This window comes from Sapajus apella, unplaced genomic scaffold, assembly GCF_009761245.1.
Source record: "Sapajus apella isolate SASKATOON/1434 unplaced genomic scaffold, GSC_monkey_1.0 scaffold18, whole genome shotgun sequence".
Lineage (NCBI taxonomy): Eukaryota > Metazoa > Chordata > Mammalia > Primates > Cebidae > Sapajus > Sapajus apella.
The window spans coordinates 23,448,476-23,467,900 of NW_022436958.1; the positions used below are offsets into that span (position 1 = coordinate 23,448,476).

Consider the following 19,425-nt stretch of genomic DNA (forward strand, 5'->3'; position numbering starts at 1 on the left):
CCTGCTGGGTTCAGGCAATTCTCCTGCCTCAGCCTCCTGAGTAGCTGGGATTACAGGCACGCACCACCATGCCCAGCTAATGTTTTGTATTTTTAGTAGAGACGGGGTTTCACCATGTTGACCAGGATGGTCTTGATCTCTTGGCCTTGTGATCCACCCGCCTCGGCCTCCCAAAGTGCTGGGATTACAGGCTTGAGCCACCACGCCCGGCCAGCAATACCTTTTATTTATTTATTTTTTTAAGACAAGGTCTCACTCTGTCACTCAGGCTGGAGTGCAGTGACGCCATCATAGCTCTCTGCAGCCTCAATCTCCTAGGCTCAAGTGATCCTTCTACCTCAGCCTCCAGAGTAGCTGGGACTACAGGCACATGCCAACAGCCAATTAAAAAATTTTTTTTGTAGAGATGAGGTCTCACTTTGCTACCCAGACTGGTTTCAAACTCCTGGCTTCAAATAATCCTCCTGCCTTTACCTTTCAAATGCTGACATTGCAGGTATGAGCCACCATAGCCAGCCAATTCCTTTTTAATGAATCTATAATTCAATACAATTCCAGTCAAAGTTTCAATAGGGTTTGCTACTGAAATTAACAAGGTGATCCTTAAATTCTTATGAAAGGATAAATGGTCTTTTAAAGTTTTTATCTATTCTTATTAATTTGTTTTCACAATTAAAAATTAAAAAATTACCACTACCACCCCCCAAACAAAACAAAGTCCTATCCACTCTGTGTCCATGTTATTAAATTCACTTTAAGATTTAGTAAAACACTCCTTGCCCCTGGGGACTGTACCCTTTCACTCAATGCGAGGACTTTTACTGAGGCCATCTAGTATAACTTAACCATCTTCCTTCCCTTCCATGAATTCTCTATTTTTCAATGTTCAAAGAGTTTAATTGTTCACTTTTTAAAAAATCCTTTCATTTAGGATTAGGGTAGCAGTTTAATCTTGCTATCCAACCTTGTTTTCTAAACATCAGTCTCTCTTTAGTTTCCATCACAAGATTCATTTCTCAATGGTGAAATATGATTACATTCAGTCCTTTTTTGCTTATGGGTTTCAGTGTTGAAGTTAAAATCCCAAGAGAGGCCAGAAAAGATACATACAAAGAAACACATCTGGATATGAAAACAGAAGAAGCACCTTTGCAATTTTAGCCACTTTGCTCTATCACATGCAAGTAAAATCTACCTTTAAGGTAAGTTAATTCAGCAGCACTGTTGATGCTCAGTAAATCAGCTCCTTGATTCTGACATGAAACATAAGCTTCTTTCCAAGAAAGAGCTGCCTGAGTATTAAATTGGTAGCAACTTCCAAACTGTTCATTCTTTTCCCAATTATCTTCACAACCATTTTCTGTTGATAAAAAGATACATCAGTGATCACAAAGTAAGGACATAATGTTTTCTATTACTTAGAATGCTACGAATACTGCAAGTCAATTTGCATACTCTTAGGATATGCCCAAATGGAGACTGCCATCCCTCCTTTAGACCATATTTTGATCACAGTAAAATTGGAATTATAACACACCAAATTACCCAGGCTGGTTGAAGCTTCCACTCTTTCCTATTTTCTACTCTCCTTTTATCCCTATCAATTACAATGCTGTGTTTTTGCCCATGTCCCTGCCTGCTCTCTGCCTGAAATACAAATCTCAGTGTGCACATGTTGTGAACACTGAGCTAATGAAAAACAAAGCTCATCTGAACATAGTGGCAGACTACAGAGGGTTTGCCCACAGCCTGCATAGAAACGGCTGTATGTGTATGTGTGTGCACAGACATGCTGCTTAAATGGCCAAGATACTGAGCCTAAGTGAGTACCTTATTTGGGAAACTAAGTCCAAGCTTTCCTTAACATTTTAATAAAGAATTGAATATATGATATATAATTCACATTAGATATGCATTATATATGCATATGTGTGCATATATGTGCCTATAATTATTATACATATATGCTTGTAGAGTATATATAATTTTAGACAAAGAACCTGCAAGCTGTTTCCTGAATGAGATATAAAAGTTTCAAGACAACTGGTTCAAAATATACTCAGTTTCCCATGTACTACCATATACTCCCAATAAGAGGGGAAGTCCAATGCAGGCTGTGTCAAATGTATCCCAGGCTCTAATTGGGAGACTTTCCAAAAGGTCTCCTACAGCCAGTTACATATCAGACCCTATAAGCTGGAAGGGCCTTTAGAGATCATCTTGTCTAATGTCCTCATTTCACAGACAGGAACAAGATCTAGAGGTGACTGTGGCAGAGCTATAATCAAGGGCACAGTTCTTGTTGATCCTCTGAGTGGCACATCCTGCTTCTTCAGCCATTTTTCTATGGCATAAATAGCAACAGAGATTCTGACACTTGGTAAAAACAAAATAGGGTGGATTTGCAAGAACACTGTCTAAAGGTTCATTGTTACCACTGAGGCCCTACACTTGTAAATCCAGAAGTTTCCGGCAGGGGATGGCAGTGTGTTTGCTATACAACATGACCCCCATGATTTACAAGCCCTCAAGTTTTAGAAACTCACAATCTTGTTTCTTCCATAAAAAGTAACTCCAGGAAGCATATGAATGCATTAACACCACCCCCAAACCCTCAACATACACACAACACTCACAAGAGGCTAAAGGCACCAAGACACATCCCTTTCAAGGCAACAAGGTACAGTGGAGGTAAATACGTACAGTGGGGAAGGAGGATAAGGAATCCATCACCAGTTTCCACAAAAATGTGGTCTGACCCTGACAGGTCATTTCATTCATCTGGGCCTGCTGCCTCTCACCTGAGAAACAGGGGTTTGCATTGGATAACCTCTAAGCAACTTTTCATACATTTCTGATCCAAACGATAAGGAGAGTTAAATGAAGTTGATATCTGGCTGACCAAACTCTGCTTATTATCAATTACAGCTGAAGTAAGTACTGGCTTTTTCTATTTTAGTAGGTAGGTTACAGGTGTTGAGAAGGCTGGGCCTCTAATTAGATAATACTCAAAGTGTGGTCCCCAGACCAGCATCATCAGCATTACCTGGAAACTTGCTAATTTTAGGGGCCCCACCAAAAATCTACTAAATCAGAATCTCTGGGCCCTAGATATATGTGTTCTAACAAACTCTCCAGGTGATTCTATTGCACCCTGAAATCTGAAGTCTTAACCCAGTATAATCTCTTCAAGTTGCATAGAACTCTGCATGCTGAAGCTCAGATTCCTGAAGGAGGGATCAGCATTACTAATACCACCTGGCTAGCTACTCAATGAGTTAGGATGGTATAGCTGTTTAGGGAAAGGACTTCATAGCCAGGCTTCCTGAGTCTGAATCCTAGCTCTGATATTTATTAGTTCTGTGATCTTAGGTAAGTTATGTATGTCCCTGTGCCTCACTGTGATCATCTGTAGAATGGGGATTAAATTATGGTACCTTTTAGGGTTGCTGTGAGGATTGAATGAGTTAATGTATATTGAGAGCCTGAAACAATATCTGACACCAGGCTGAGCCCTGTTAAGTATTAACTATTATTACTTAGGCCTGGAGCTCTTTCCTTTCTCTTTGCTATATTCTTTCAACCTATTGTCCATTAAGTAATATTTTGTGAGTACCTATCACATGTCAGCTGCTGTCATCCCCTGTAACTCTCACCTAATTGGTGAGAAACTGTGTCTCAGTTGTGCCAGATAATGATGTAATTGCTACTTTGGTCTCTCTCTTTCTAAAGAACAGCAAATTCTTTAACAAATCCTGAACAGTTTGCTTCTAGTAAAAAGTAATGAGAAAAAGTACTCTGACCAATACACAAGAAAGGTGGAAGGAACAGTGTCACCAATTTTGAGAACCCCAGGAAGATCTATCTCTTCTCTTTCCAGCTCTTTACTTCAGGCCATAAATATACTTAAGACTTCACCATTTGAAAAGTGTTTCTCAACTGATCTCTCCCTCAAATTATCCTTTGCTCTTTTAAATAAACATTATAGGAGGTCACTGTTTTGGACTAAGCTCCTGATCTAGGAGTCAAAAATCAAAATGGAGTCACCCATGCCAAAGTTCCATGTCACCATACTGAAATGGAGTTCTTATCTGACCTTTTGAGAAATCAGAAAAGCGGACTGCCTAATTTCCCAAACAGGCCAGTTTCAATCTTTAATTGACCTGATAATGAAGTTCCCTGTGTTTTAATCCTTAACCTGAAGTCACCTGATGTTAACCAATCAATTATTTCTCTATTGTTCTGTTTCCCTGTCCACATCTTACATGGAAAGTTACTTTGAAATCACCAATCCACTCTTTGCTTTTTGTTTTTGTTTTCCTCAGCCCTATTTCTGTCTACAAAGCCAACCCCCTCTGTTCAATGAACTGGAACCCTTATAGTCCTCTATTTTTTAAATGAAGTGTTGCCTGATTCTAGAATTGCAATAAAGCCAAATGAGATTGTAACTACATAAATTTGCTGCAATTTTGTTCTTTGCCAACCATCTCTTTTTCTTCTCCATGAAGCTTATGAGGCTTATTTCCTTCTGTTCATGCTTCAGTCCACTACAACCCAGCTTCTACCGCCTCTAGTCTTCCGAAACTGCTAAAGGTCAGCAGCGATTTCCCAACCGGGCATGCCTTTTCCACACTTCCTCTCCCTGAGGTGCCTGTGCTGTCGAATACTCCTTCCTCCTCCTCCATGACACCATCCACCTTGGTTCACTTCCTGGCCTGCTTCTGAAGGCAAATCATACCTACACATTACCTCTCTCTTCTCCAAACTTACACGCCTTATCTGGGATAATATTTTTGCAGTCACTTTTGAGTCACTTTGAACTCTTCCTTCTCCCTGTTGCCTCATATAAATTTACTGCCTTTCTGCATGAAGTTTACCAGCCCATACATACCAGGCTTTAAGCAGATGCCCCACTTTCGGTCATATTCATAATTGGAGGTGGTGGCACACCATGGCCCACTATGATCTTCATCAAGGATGCATTCATGATGCCAGGTCCCATCAATTAAGAATGGAAATTCACAAGGTCTCCCATAGGAGTTCCCATCTTTGGTATAGATCTCTGTGTTGGAAAGGAAGTTGGGGAAAAGAGAGTTAAAAACTGGGTAGTCAGCTTCAGTTGCCTAATTTCTAAAACTATTTTTAAAAGAAATACTGTTGTTTTCACTTAGAATATAATATCTGAGTATAGGAATTCAGAGCATGGGTGTTCTCAGGTCTGGACTTGAATGCTGGCTCCCCACCGACCTGCAGGGTATCTGTGGGCAAGCTATCCAATTTCTAGTAGCCTCAGTTTCTGCTTTTGCAAACTGGGGATAGCACTCAGTGATCATCCATGTGAAGCTTCACTTATTGTGGTGTGATGAGGAGCTGAAAGAGCCTGGTTTGATCAGGTGAGGGTCTACTAACTCTGCTGTGGGCAACAGAGCACTTCACCAGAAAGGGTGCCCTGGCTGAGGTTAAATTTACCTCTATTTTATTTTCTTCAGAAAGTGCTGGAGCCAAAAAAATACCTGGGAACCACTGAGGGTGGGTGTGGACTTTGGAACCACCTGTGGAGTTAGAGAGATGGACGAACAGTCCCATTGTTCAGAGACTGGAGGTAGAATTGACACTGTGGTTTTTGAGGAAGTAAGAGGAAGAGCCGCTGAATTTCTGTGTTGATTCCTCCGGAGGAACAGGGCACTGTAATTGGGTTGTGAAAGAAGCAGCAGCAGCTTTAATGGTGCAGTCATGGGACCAGCTGGTGGCCAGTGAGGTAGTAGACGTGGTTTTTCTTTTAATTACTTTCTCTGGTACATGGAGAGGAGCTGGAAAGTAATTCCAATCTCAAATATGCCTGGAAATGCTAGAAAGAGCACTTGATGCTTATATCAATATCAATTCTCTTAAAAAAAGTGTTTTTATAGAACAGCTAACCCTCTATCTCTTTTGTCACATTTTCCTAAATCTTCAATTTGTTAAAAGCCCCGGTCATTAACAGATCAAATAATGGCCATTAGGTAAATCATAGTAATTAGATCTTATCACCCTTTACCAGGCAATTAGAGTTCCTCAAAATGTCTCAAAGATTTGCTTAAAAGTGTGCTTAAGACAGTATTTGATTCTACTTTCTTTATTATTCTCAAGTGTCCATCTAAATGAAACATGAGGCCATTTAACAGCTTAGAATGTATTAAGCAGAACTACAGTAAAAGTCCTGCTCAGTACATTCTATAAGAAAAATCTGGAGGCTTTTCTTGGCAAATAGTCTTTTAAAAATCACTGGTTTTGTTTTCCTATGTCATATAAATAGTTTTCAAAAGGGTACTTCTGTTAAAGAGTATATTTTATATGGATTCTGCTTATTACCTATGTTTTGGTTTTAACCATATCAAAAACCCCCAATAGCTCATGACTAATTTCTCTTTCCATGCCACAAACCTAAGAGGACAGTCTCTGAACACAGGATTGCTCCTTGTAGAACCATCCGTTTTATTCTAAAACCTTTGATTTTTGGAATACAAAATGCCTTGGTATACATTTCTGTCATTTGTTTTTTATCATAAACCTGTGAGATCATAGGGGAAGTATTTTACTTGTCTGGGAAATCCCCATTTTTGCAGTGTAGTCAAGTGAGACATTCAGGCACTCATCTGCAAGTGACAGGGATGAGAATGGGCTCTCTGATTAGTCTTGACCTATAAGGACAACTTGTGACATCAGCGGCTGTCAAGTTTCAAGTGGCTTCTCAAGTTTCAAATTAGATTTCATAGCTCAAAGCTGGGCTTCAATTAAAAAGCTCTCGTCACAATATATGCTTTGAAGAATGATAGGCATACAACCACCATACCAGAAGCAGCTAAATTATGCTAACTATTCACTAAGTTTTGCTCCCACACATTCTTTGCTGATGGGGACCTCTTATATGCCATGGGCTTCCTTAGCAAGACAGGTTTTCCTGAAAAGAATCTTTTCTGAATGTGTGAATTTGTGGTGACAACATCCTTAAAACAACAGCTTATTATGTAATAGGTACACATTTGTGAGATGAAGTGATTATGCAGAAAACTGGCAAATTAATGTCATCAGAAACATGAGACAAAATAGTTTCAATGGATAAAGAGGTTGTTGGCAGGCTTCTAAGAGTTGCCTAGAATTCTGCAGCCACCCTACCACGAAAAGTCCATTTCCTCTACATGATTCACCAAACATTCAAAATTTGAAAAGTACTAGTGAGATCAAGATATCTTAATGATATAAATGTACATCTACCTGGGTGCTAGTCAAAAGCAGTTTACTAATAAAATTTATACAACTTTGGTTTTCTCTGAGATGAACACGTTGCACACAGGATGGGAGTTGGGTTGAGAGGCAGCCCAAGGCACAATGATAAATTAATGTTCTTGTGTCACAAGCGAAAACCTTTTTTATACTGCTAAAGCCGAGGGAGAAAGAAAGAAGCTATGTTTGGGGAATGGAAAACTGGTTTTTGAGCCCGAGTTTTGAACAAGCTAAGTAACCTTGGACTTCCTTTTGTTGGGACTCGGATATCTTGTATGTTTTGTTTCTATACTGCCAGATAAGAAGGTGGGGACAACAACCAGTATCAAGAGTCCGAGCGAGGAGTCCTAGAGAAAGTACCTAACTTAAGACAGCAGTCCCTAACCTAAGAACAAGAAGGGACATACGTAAATTGAAAAAGGGAGAATTGCCAGGACTTCATATTTGATTATATTGGAGTGGTGGACGAGGAAAGCCTGAAACCTCTACGGTGCCTTGCTGATTTCTGACATGTAGAACATAGATGGTACCGGTCATCTAGACAGAAACAGAGAAGAGGTGGCAGGTTTGGCGCTGGTTTCTGTGCAAGTTAAAACTTAAGGTATGCCTTGACTAGTCATAACTATATATGCTTTAAAAAAAAAGCTTTAGTGTTTCAAATATTGTATTTGAAAAGGTCAAGAAACATTTTATGACTGTGGGCTATGCTGGTGGCATTGCTTAACTCTCGCTGAATGGTCCCCTGGGTGGGTCCTTAACCTTTTTTGTGCCACTGATCACTTGGCAGATGAGTGAAACCCACAGTCCCCATCTCAGAAGAACATTAGAAATGCGTAAATAAAACACATAGGATAAAAATGAAAACCAATTATATTGAAATGAAGACACTCCGGAGACTGAGGGAGTTTAAGATTACAACTATGCCCATCAAAAGAATTAGATCAAGAGACTAAAAGAACCCTGCCAAGAAAATTATCCATTCTGATCCCTGGACAAATACAATAAAACAAGTTAAATCCAATTCAAAAGGCATTTTGTTTGGCTCTGTGTTTTCTCTTAGTTGGCAAGTTGGAGAAGGGCTTTTGTGGCACAGAATTTAAATTTACCTTTAAGTCATATCCAGAAAGCAACTGCTTTACTTTTAGGAGGAAGCTGGCTCACAGAAACAGATTGTTAATTATTCAAAGGTCAGGGATTGACAAAAAGGAAACCCCCATCTCTAATTCTCTAATATTTCTCTATAATAATGGAACTTGACATTCTCAGAATAATTTCTTCATCTTCACTAGGAAATAGACTAGAAAGAAAAACGTGTGTGGATGTATAATGGAAAGTATGGGAGCAAAGCTGCTATCCTGACTTTGAAGCCAAATTTAGCTTAAATTAGCTTTAAGAGAAGAAGAAAGTCATTGTAAAGCTAGAGGAGTTTGTAAAGAAAGACAAGGGAATAGGACGTAGACGACATAATTATATGCCTATTGATACTTGGTGTAATTTAGAGCAACATAATGAAAAATATTTGCTTGGGTGATAGCCAATTACATTTAGTGGTTAAAAAAATAAATCTACCCATTCTTTAACTTGGAAATTAGTTGCAATCCAGTCCCTAGACTCCAAGCTAAGTCCATGGCTAGCTCCCCCTAAGACAATATTCATAAAGTTATTTTTGGAAGCAACAGAAAAACTCTCTCTTAAAATGCTGAATCATAAATATAAATATCAAAATTTGGTTGCCATGCCAAAAGTGAAAATAAATAAGGAAATCCACTCAAAGTTTTCCCATTTTATGTAGGCAAGGGAAAATACATTTTTCCTCCTTCTCCTTCTTTTCTTTTTTAAGAGATGGGGTCTCACCATGCTGCCCAGGCTGAAGTGCAGGGGCTATTCACAAGTGTGATCATTACACACTGCAACCCTGAATTCCTGTGCTTAAGTGATCCTGCTGCCTCAGTCTCTCAAGAAGCTGGAACTACAACCATGCACCACTACACCTGGCCTTTCTTATTCTTCTTTTAAAACTTAGAATAAGATCAACATTATTAGATCATTTGACTTTTAGCCTGTAAAAAGATTTCCTGTTAATCTAATGTTTCCTTTCCTCTAGGGTTCAGAAGACCATCAGAGGAAGTACATAGCTATCTGATGAAATCCCAGGTTTATCACAACATGGTTGTGTGACCTCAGACAAGGCACTTAACCTTTCCTAGCCTTACCTGCAAAGTAGGGGCAAATACCATTGACGTGTAAGAATGTCACTCAAAGTAACTGCACAGTGCCTGGAACTGAAGAGCTTGCTCACTGCCCTTACCAATGTACAACTCTATTTTTACTAAATTGTGCATGTTCAATGCCATGAGTGACAAGCACAACAGCAAATCGGTCAAAGTCCCTCTCTAATACTCACCATGATAAGGCTGATCACAAAGGCTTTCCTCTGAGCCTCCTTTCTTCCAGACATCAGATGCATTCCAGATTGCCGTGCCATGTCCATTCTTGAGAGCCAGCCGATACTGGGCAGCACCGTACAGAGAGTGGTGCTCACATTTCCACCACAGCATGGCACTGGAGTCACAGCTGAACATTCGCAAGGAATCCACTGGTTTGGTAATATCTAGGCCAAGGCACTTCTGGGATTTCAAATGAAAGAGCCGATGCTGGGACACCCACTTCCATAACATGTCCCCAGTTTCATCACAGTCTTTTGCTACTATCCAGCTATTCAGTGGCTTGATGCACTTGCCTGTGTTTTGATGGACGATGGTGAAGGGGTCATTACCTGAGTCAGATGGACAGACAGATTCTGGATTATGTGGTTGAAGTACCTTGCTCCCTGCCTGCTGAGGAGAGTCTGAGCACCACTGTACTGTTGCCACCCTCAGATCGTTCCCACCCTTTATATGCTGTAGTGGACCATGCAAGGTGGGAAGTGGTGACCAGAGAGGCACTGCAGCATGTGGGGTCGGTCAGAGCATGGAATCTAGAGCCCAGTCAGCCTAGGTCCACATTTTGCTGCTACTACTTATTAGTCATAGGATCAGGGCAAATCGTTTAATCTCTGGGCTCCAGTTTTCTCACTTGGAAAATGGAGCTTACTTCATATGGTGGGTGTGAGCACAAAGCAGCTAATCCATGTAAAGCATGTAGAGGAGCATGTATATGTGTTGTTGCTATTCCATGAAACATTTTCTTCCCTTCTCATTTAATAAGATAAAAGAAGCTCTTTTTTCATCTCAATGAAAAGTGTCCGAGTCTATCTGGGACCATAATTCTGCCTTGCTTCCATGTTAGCTACTATGGCAGGGTAAATTATTACAGGAAAAATCGATGCTTAACACAGCATGTTCACTATACGTTCCTTTCTTCAGATCCAAGTATGTAGTGAGGCCTCTGTGCTCTCCTGCCTTAGGGCAAGTTAGTGTGGTCACTAAAAAGGAAAATTTAAGGGAAATCTTAAAGGTCACTTCCCCCTATATATTTTTTGGAGGCCTACATTCATTGCGGCATCTCAGAGGAAATGGGGAAACTTTTGAGGGAGCAGCAGATCAGTGGGTATAGAAACTGGAAGAAATAGAGGTCTGGGTTCTGAGGATAAGGGAACCTGTGTCCAGCTCCATTGTGGCACCCTCAGGAAGGTGACAGGACCTGGGGAAAGGCTGGGGGGACTGACTTTGTAGATCACCTAAGAAGGCTGAACCCCAAACTCCAGGAACTACCAGAGTGATGACTGATGAGTCTTGAGCCACCAGATTCAAGATCCTGTGGGTTTGGACAATGAGAAACCCAGAAGTAACCAGTGGGATCCAATGCCTAAAGAAGGATCCTCCCTGAATGTTCCCCTGGCACTTTGCATGAGCTGGGAAAGACCCCAGTAAGGACAGTTATTGAAGTTCTGGCAACCTGGTGGAATGGGAGCTCAGAATAAAATTGAATCTAGTTTTCTGAAAATAAAGTAAAGCATTTTTTCTTGCACTCCTGAGTTTGTGGAATAAGATTGACATCTGTTACCACAACTTATAATCGGACAGTTTGGTTAGTTTTTTACAAAGGAACATTTTAAACAAGTTATAGCACAGGTCATCATGTTGGTAAGAGTAAAGCTGAAATATTTGACACATGCTTAAGCAACCACTGTCAATGAACCAGAGTTCAGCAGAAAGACCCATAAAATTTTGGTTCCCAAAAGGCACTTTCACTTTGATACCGGCGTCACAGTCACTGGTTTCACTAACATCAGATGCTTTTCTTAGTAATAATTCAAAGGCTTTCAGAGTTAAAAATTCCCATACCAGGGACTGGTGACTTGAGGGGAATTTTACCATGTAAATAATAACTATAAAATTAACTCTGACTGCAGCTTGAACTTCGGATGGATTTTTTTTTTTTAAATATCAGAAGCAACAAGAGAAACAAAAAGAACAACAAAAATTATTTAAAGTTTAAAGTTATTTCTGCCTTTAAATCTGAATTTTAAAAGTATTCCACAGGGCTGCAGCCAAGGATGTTTGCCATAGCAGCTTTCATCCCTCACACTTTTTTTTTTTTTTTAAGATGGAGTCTTGCTCTGTCTTCCAGGCTGGAGTTCAGTGGTGTGATCTCAGCTCACTGCAACTTCCATCTCCCAGGTTCAAGTGACTATTATGCCTCAGCCTCCCGAGTAGCTGGGATTACAGGTGCCCACCACCACGCCCAGGTAATTTTCGTATTTTTAGACAGGGTTTCACCGTGTTGGCCAGGCTGGTCTCAAACTCCTGACCTCAGGTGATCTGCCTGCCTTGGCCTCCCAAAGTGCTGGGATTACAGGCTTGAGCCACCGTGCCTGGCCACATCCCCCACACTTTCTTCTTTGACATCCCTCTGGCATTTTCTATGTAATGGACACAGGCTGGAAGGACAGTCAACAAAAAAGGAAAATATACTGCCTTATAAGATTCCTACTTACACTTTCTCTCATGGCCTTCTCCCACAATTCAACAGCTACTCAGAGCTTCGATCTACATATTTTCGAAATCATTGTCTCTCGCCTTTCCAAAATAAATCTTGCATTCCAAAGTATCAAAAATTACAGAAGAAAAAAGAAGTCTCCTCCTGCAGGAGACGTGGCCATCACCATTGTTGGAAACATCCCCTCTCCTGCCCTGTAGTTTTGCTGCTCTCTTTCCTGGGCATTCTACTTTGTGCACTCTATCCCAAACAGGTGAACCAGGAAGCAGCAGCTTTGCCTTTCTTTGCAGTTTGCAGTTCTAGATTTTTCAAAGTTTTTGTAGAATCCAATGGATTAGCTATATTTCTTTGTAAAGTGGAAAGAGCAGGAGATAGGGGTCCTAGATTAAAGACCTACCTCTGCTACCAGTTAGCTGGGAGAACATGGGGAAGCTACAATTTCCCAGTGTCTTTGTATCTTCAAATATAAGATGAAAGCAGTCCAGTACAAGGTATCTAAAAGCCATTTCCAGTGCTAACATCCTCTGCTTTCACAAGATAGTATCCTTAGCCTTGTAGGTTCATTCATTGCATATTATTCTTGAAGAGGTGTCCATGAATTTATTACGTCATGCTACTGCTCATAGCATTTCAGGTCATTCTTTTGTTTGTGAGACAAGGGAGGTCCCACACTGTCACCTAGGCTGGTGTGCAGTGGTGATCACAGCTTACTGCAGCCTCAACCTCCAAGGCTCAAGTGATCTTCTCATCTTAGACTCCCGAGTAGCTGGGACCACAGGCACAAGCCATCACATCTGGCTAACTTTTTGATTTTTGGTAGAGACAAGGTCTCACTTTGTTGCTCAGGCTACTTTAGAACATCTAGGCTCAAGCAATCTTCCCACCTTAGCCTCCCAAAGTGCTGGGATTACAGGTATGAGTCACTGCACCCAGCCCATTTCAAGCCATTCTAATCTCACTTGTATCAGGCATGTGCACTGAAGTTACAGTTCTGTTTTATAAACATTTTTTGGAAGAGAAAGAATTATCCTTTTCTACTTTATACACATTTTTACTTCCACACATTTTTACTTCTGGACACCTGTGAACTTAACAACCATGTAGCAACTCTAAAACACTACAGGAGAGGTGTGGAGGAGCCACATGTTAAAGTGGAGCTGCTGAGCTTCCTAACAAACTGCTACATCTCTGAATATAGATATTTTTCTCAGACTAACCCCTCATTTGAACCCAGTATGCAATTTCAATGTTTGACACTTACAGTGATCACTTATTATAGATATTGTTGATATACTTAAAGGAAACTTACTAGTCTCCATATGTAATGTACATATGTGCATGCATTAGATAGGAAGAGTCCTATCCTTTTATGATGTTTCTCCATATCTTTCTTTACCCTTAGCAGGAGCTGTTCAATCTGCCTCAGTCTGATGACATTTATCGGGATAGTAGGTTGAAGAGTGGGAAGGAGGACTGAGAAAGTGTGAACATAATCCCTTATAATTACAGAGATTGTATAAAACTTATTTTATAAAATAGATTCTTTATTCATAGCTTCTTATTGTATCTTGTTCACTTCACAATGTTATACCAGTCCTCATTGAAGGTTTAATATTTACCTCCAAATATAATCTTGGGACAAATCTAAAGGCAGAAGTTGGTGAAAAGCAGCCTCATCACTCCCTAGATGCATTTTGTATATGCTTCATTTTATATAAATTCTCCAGTGGTGTTTGAGAGAAAATGGCTAAGTAGCACTACCATAAATTGAAAATGAATTTTTAGTAATTTTACATCCATCAAAGGAAAAGAATCTCTCAGTGTTTTCTTATTGTCTGATCACTAAATAATTCCTGCCTTATAAGCCCTAGACAAAAGAGCTTCACACATTCCAAAGAGAAGCTAGATATTGACATTTATAACCACAGACAAATGGATAGGGAAATAGCTTGGGAAAACAAGAAGGATGAAGATGGCAGCATTTATAATTTCGGAGGGACTGTACATAGATCACATATTAAGCATTTTGTAGAGTCTCTACCATGTGTTCAGAATGTACAGGTAGGTGCAGCAGGAGAGAATCAGAAATCTAGGTTAGTTCAAAAACAGGTCCTGAAAGTGACAGTTGGGTCCATGGCAATGTCCTGGGAATCAGAAAGTCTTCAAGCACGATTGGGGAGTGTTGGCTCGTGAGAACCTCAGGAGTCCCTAACAGATTGGGTTACTTCAAACTGTTAACTCTCCAAGCAGGCAAAAATGTAAACAAAGCACCTGGCATCGCCCCAAGGACAGAGAGGTGCTCCTTCAATGTTTGAGTGATCGAGGCCACCGGCACAAGCCTAGCCATGCACATGTGATGAGGTGCATGCCATCACTAGCATCATGAAGCGGACGCTTTGCCAAACAATTGAGCCAAATGGCTGGGGGTTCAAAATTCCAGTATTTCCCCTAACAAGGCCACAGGTCTGGTCTAAGGGTGACAGAAAATCTATCAGAGCAGCTGCTAGGTGTAAGGAAGGACGCAGGATAACAAAACCTGTGGGGACCTAGCACAGGAAGAACAGAGTTAAACCTGGTGCTTTTTGCTTTGGGTCAATGAGAAAGGGCAGTGATTGCAGAGATTGAAAGGATTAAGGAAATCTTGAAATTTGTGAAGGAGATAAAAACAGGACTGAAGCAGATGTAGATGGGAACCAAGAGGTTAGTGATTGAAAGGTTACCGCATTTTCACTGTAGTTAGGTGCTGCAGTGAACTTTTCCACCTTGGATTGTGGGGCAGGCAGAAAAATTCTCAAGGCAAAAAAAAAAAAAAGAAGATCTTATTTTTAATGATTCTTTTGGTAGTTCCTAGCACACAGGGTCAAAGGAGAATAGAGAAGTGTGACTCAGAGCAGGGTCCATTTACAGGTCCTTGCTGTAGATAGGATGGTGCCACTCACACTCAGAAATCTCTTCCCATCACTTGAAAGAAGTCTAAACAAGCTGGTAGTTTAGATGAAAAGAAAATAAGAGGCACCAACAATTTAGTGTTTTTCAAACTGCCTGAACCATCTTTTCCTTCCTCAAACAGGCACGATAACAGAAGCGGCCCGTGGGGGATGGCCCACTGAATGCCCATGATACAGCCCAACCAAGAACCAAAGTCCTCTGCACACCTCTCGCCCAGGCAAAAAGAGAAAGTAAAAGTATACGGTTGCTGCCAAGGGGTGTGGTGGGTGGGACTGGCACTACGCTGAACATCAATGAAGGGTGCCTGTTTCTGGTCCTGCTTCCGCAGTGAGAGGCAGCAGGTCCCCAGGCAGGCGACTTGCACTTCAGTGTGGGGCTGTCAGCCTTAGGGAGGGGGTCGTTTGGAGCTGATAAACCATTAAGAAGAAACTTTTGCTGCTCTAGGCGGCAGGTGAGGGCATCATAGCTGACTCTTGGTCTTGGTCACTTTCGGAGGAGATGGTTTACTTAATCTTTCTTTCTGACGTGCACCGTGGGCGCAGTGAAGTCCGGGAATCGTTGGGAATCCTTGGCGCTGTGGATGGAGGCTCCTCTTGACACTGTGGCCAAGGTGACCAAGGGGCGAAGGAAGGGCGAGAACCGGCGGGATAGGACGCAGAGGGCAGATGGGGAACCTCATACTCCAGCAATATTTTAGAAGAGAGACGACGGAGCAGGGCACCCGCCCGGAAAAGCCTCCGTGCGCCTCCTCTACGGTGGACCGCGCGCGTCCCCTCAGCACCAGAAGGGTCTTGCCCTCCCACACCCACCGCGCCCTCCTCAGGGCCCCCGAGGGCACTGGGGCGCCTCCTCCGCCGGACCTCCCCTAGCTCACCCGTCCGGCTCCAGAGACCCTACACTCCGCCCCACGCAAAGCGCCGTGACCTGTCCCGGGGGCGCAGGCCTGCCCCGGGCTGGAGAGGCGGCAGAGTTTCGGCGTCGGGGTCCCCAGCTAACTGCGGGGCGGACGTGTGCCCGCGGTTACCTGCGTGGCCAGAGGGCTCTGCGAGCTCGAAGCAACAGAGGAGCAGTATGAGGGGCCCCACCACGCGGCGAGGGGTCGTCCAGCGCGTCTTCATCCTGAGCGGGCGCAAGCCGTCTGGCCGGGTCCTCGGACGCACGCGGCACCCGCCCCTCCTGCCGAGCACGGCCTGCCCCGCCGGCGCTGAAGTCCAGGCACCTGGGGGCGCCCGGGCCCCGGCCCCGGCCCCGCCCACGCCGCCCTCGGCCAATCAGACGTGTGTCTCCTCTGTCCCGGGGCGGGGCGGGCCAGCTGTGGGAAATAAAGGGGGCGGGGCGCTGGATACCTGCGTGGGGTGGGACCCGCGAGGAAGAAGGAAGTACAAGTCTGTGGGAGAGCCTGGCGCCACCAGGCTGCTGCACTGGAGGGTTCGGTCCCCGCCTCTTCATCAGCTAAGATGGGAAGATGCGGCCCTTACTGGAACTTGGCACTGTCCTGGTGGGTGGGTTCAGTCAGTTTAAGACCTTGTCCTCTGCCTAGCGCACCGTGGTCAGGGAAGACTTCTCCATTCCAGCCTGGACTGGAAAGGGACCCACGATCCCTTCCTCCCCCGAGGAGGAAGTGAGCACCTGCCGTGTGGGTGGCTGCGGTAAAGTCTAAGAATTCAGTCGTCCTTGGCAACATCTTGGGTATTTTGATAGTGCAAACAAAGGTGGGATAATGGTACACTACAGTTCTACTCATAGTTGTTAAAGAATTAAAAGCAAGAATTACCAGAATGACCAAACGACACTTCCAAGGATGATTTATGCTTTATAACAATTTGACCTTTGAGAGTAAGCTCTTTGCTTAATAATTTAATGATAATAATAATAAGCTGGTAGAAATGTAGAAGTCTGTTATGCAGAACCAGAAATTTCATGTCCTACTTACTCTCTTCTTGTGGACACTGCTATCATTATGCCAAATTCTTAATGACCTAAGTTGCTCTAAAGTGAATGTTTTATACTTTTAAATCCCATCTTTGCTGAGCACATAATGTGTACTTGAGGTGGCCTTCATCCTTGTTGCATGAGGATGGAAAGACCTAGGTTGCTCTTCCTGACTCCCACTGCCAAGGCTTTACAGATCGGCTCCCAAACCTGCCCTGGTTCTGTCCTCTCCCCAGGCTCTGCCCTTTCAGTTGTGTAGATATAGTGAGCACTTAACCAACACAAGATCTGGGAATGCCATGGGATAGGAGGACAAAAAGACAACATCCCTGCCCTCCCATGAGTACTGGGGAGACTAAGGCACTGTGATGGATGATATTGTCAATTTGATTGGATTGAAGGATGCAAAATATTGTTCCTCGATGTGTCTGTGAGAGTGTTGCCAAAGTGGATTAACATTTGAGTCAGTGGACTGGGAGTGGCAGACCTGCCGTCAATCTGGGTGGGCACCATCTAATCAGCTGCCAGCATGGCTAGAATAAAAGAAGGCAGAAGTTGGAAGGACTTGACTGGCTGAGTCTCCTGGCCTTCATCTTTCTCCCGTGCTGGATGCTTCCTGCACTCAAACATCAGACTCCAGGTTCTTCAAGTTTTGGGCTCCTGGATACCAGTGGTTTGTCAGGGGATCTCCCGTGACACAGACTGAAGGCTTTGCCCACAGAATGAAGGCTGCACTGTTGGCTTCCCTACTTTGAGGTTTTGGGTCTTGGACTGGCTTCTTTGTTCCTCAGCTTGCAGATGGCCTATTGTGGGACTTCACCTTGTGATTGTATGAGTCAATACTCCTTAATAAACTCCCTTTCATATACATCCCTCTAGAGAACCCCAATACAGGCACACAGAGTGACACAGGGCAGAATAAAGGGGGAGACCCTGACAAAACTTGAAGGAAGGCAACATCTTAGCTAGAGCAGGTACAGCTGGTGGGAGAAAAGTAGTGACAGAGCAGAAGCCAGAAAATGCAAGCAGCATCAGAAGATAAGTCAAAAGTCCAGGGTAGCTGACCTGCAAAGGGTGTGTCTGTGAGAGAGATGAAAGTGGGTGTGGTGGGGGCCCCAGTGGAAATGACAGCAGGAAGGTGAGTTATGTCTGTTGTGCGAAGGGCCTTGACTTTATTCTAAGGAACTTTATTCTAAGATGAGAAGTTCTGAGAAGGAGAAACTGCCACTGATCTGATCTCCTCTACCTCTGTAGGTGCCTGCCTTTTTTCTGATCCTGCCCACCTTGGAGCTTCTTGAAGGCAGTGGTCTTGTGGTATTCATTATCACATCCTCAACACTGGGCACAGGGCCTGTCCCAGAGTAAGCTCTCAATAAATGTTAATCAATGAATGGATTCCTAGGGCCACCACCTTAGCTTAGGGCCATATAAGCTCCTGCTTGCATTATATTGCAATAATTTCTCAACTGACCTTACTGCCAACAGTTATTATCCTCTCTGGCAAATGAATCCTTCTAAACACTGTTTGGAGCATGCCCCTGTTCTACTCAAATCCTTTCAGTGTTATTTGCATATAGCAGGAGTTCCTAAATGCTAGTTAAGGGGAATTATGAAACCCCGAGATTTTATGCGGCTTTATAAATGCACTATTTTTTGAGGAAGAAGAGGAAGGGTCCAAGGCTTTCATGAGAATCTCAGAGATGCCCACAATACCAAAAGAAAACTCCAAGATAAAAAGCAAGTGCCTCTACAATCTGACACTTTCTCTTTACTCCCTTCCTATGTCACTCCTTGGTTCAAGCTACCTGTCTGAACCTGTCTTGCCTTTTCTGTCTCAGCCCATGTATGCATATCCAGAATGCCGTTTTCCCTGTACTTGCCTTAGTTCCAACCTTTCTTGAAGTTTCTGTTTAGATCTGACATTTTATGTAAAATACTTCTATCAAGGGGTTAACCTTCCAAACATCTACATAATACTATGCATTCTGTTCACTTGCATTTAACATATGTATCTCCAGCCATGATTTTTAATTCTGGGACATGTGCACTGATTATTCCACCTAGGTTATAGATTCTTAATAAATATTGTCAATGGTGACAATAAAAAGCAATGTGTCCTTCAGGTCTCACCTTGGATGTTACTTCCTCAAAGAAATCTTTCTTTTTAATTTTTTTTGACTCTGCGGTCTAGGTGAGTTTCCTCTATAACAGGTTCTCCAGGCTTCCCACACTTCTTCCTGAAAGGACTTAGCAGGGCTCCAGTAAATCATTCTGTGCTTGCTCATTTGTTTAATGCGTATCTCCCTCACCAGGCTGCGGGCTCCATGAAGACAGTGACTA

The 19,425-nt window shown here is 42.7% G+C and overlaps 1 protein-coding gene across 1 annotated transcript in view; it reads right to left on the bottom strand.

Moving 5' to 3' along the window:
• The window catches only part of LY75 (lymphocyte antigen 75), a 102,336-nt gene extending 85,955 nt beyond the window's left edge, over window positions 1–16,381 (bottom strand). The window contains exons 1-4 of the mRNA XM_032286641.1: window positions 16,178–16,381; window positions 9,668–10,039; window positions 4,892–5,062; window positions 1,196–1,360 (exon numbers count right to left, since the gene is read on the bottom strand). Of these exons, the coding sequence (XP_032142532.1) occupies window positions 1,196–1,360; window positions 4,892–5,062; window positions 9,668–10,039; window positions 16,178–16,271 (802 nt within the window). The 5' untranslated portion in view covers window positions 16,272–16,381. The remainder of the gene's footprint in view (window positions 1–1,195; window positions 1,361–4,891; window positions 5,063–9,667; window positions 10,040–16,177) is intronic.
• Window positions 16,382–19,425: the final 3,044 nt, after the last annotated feature.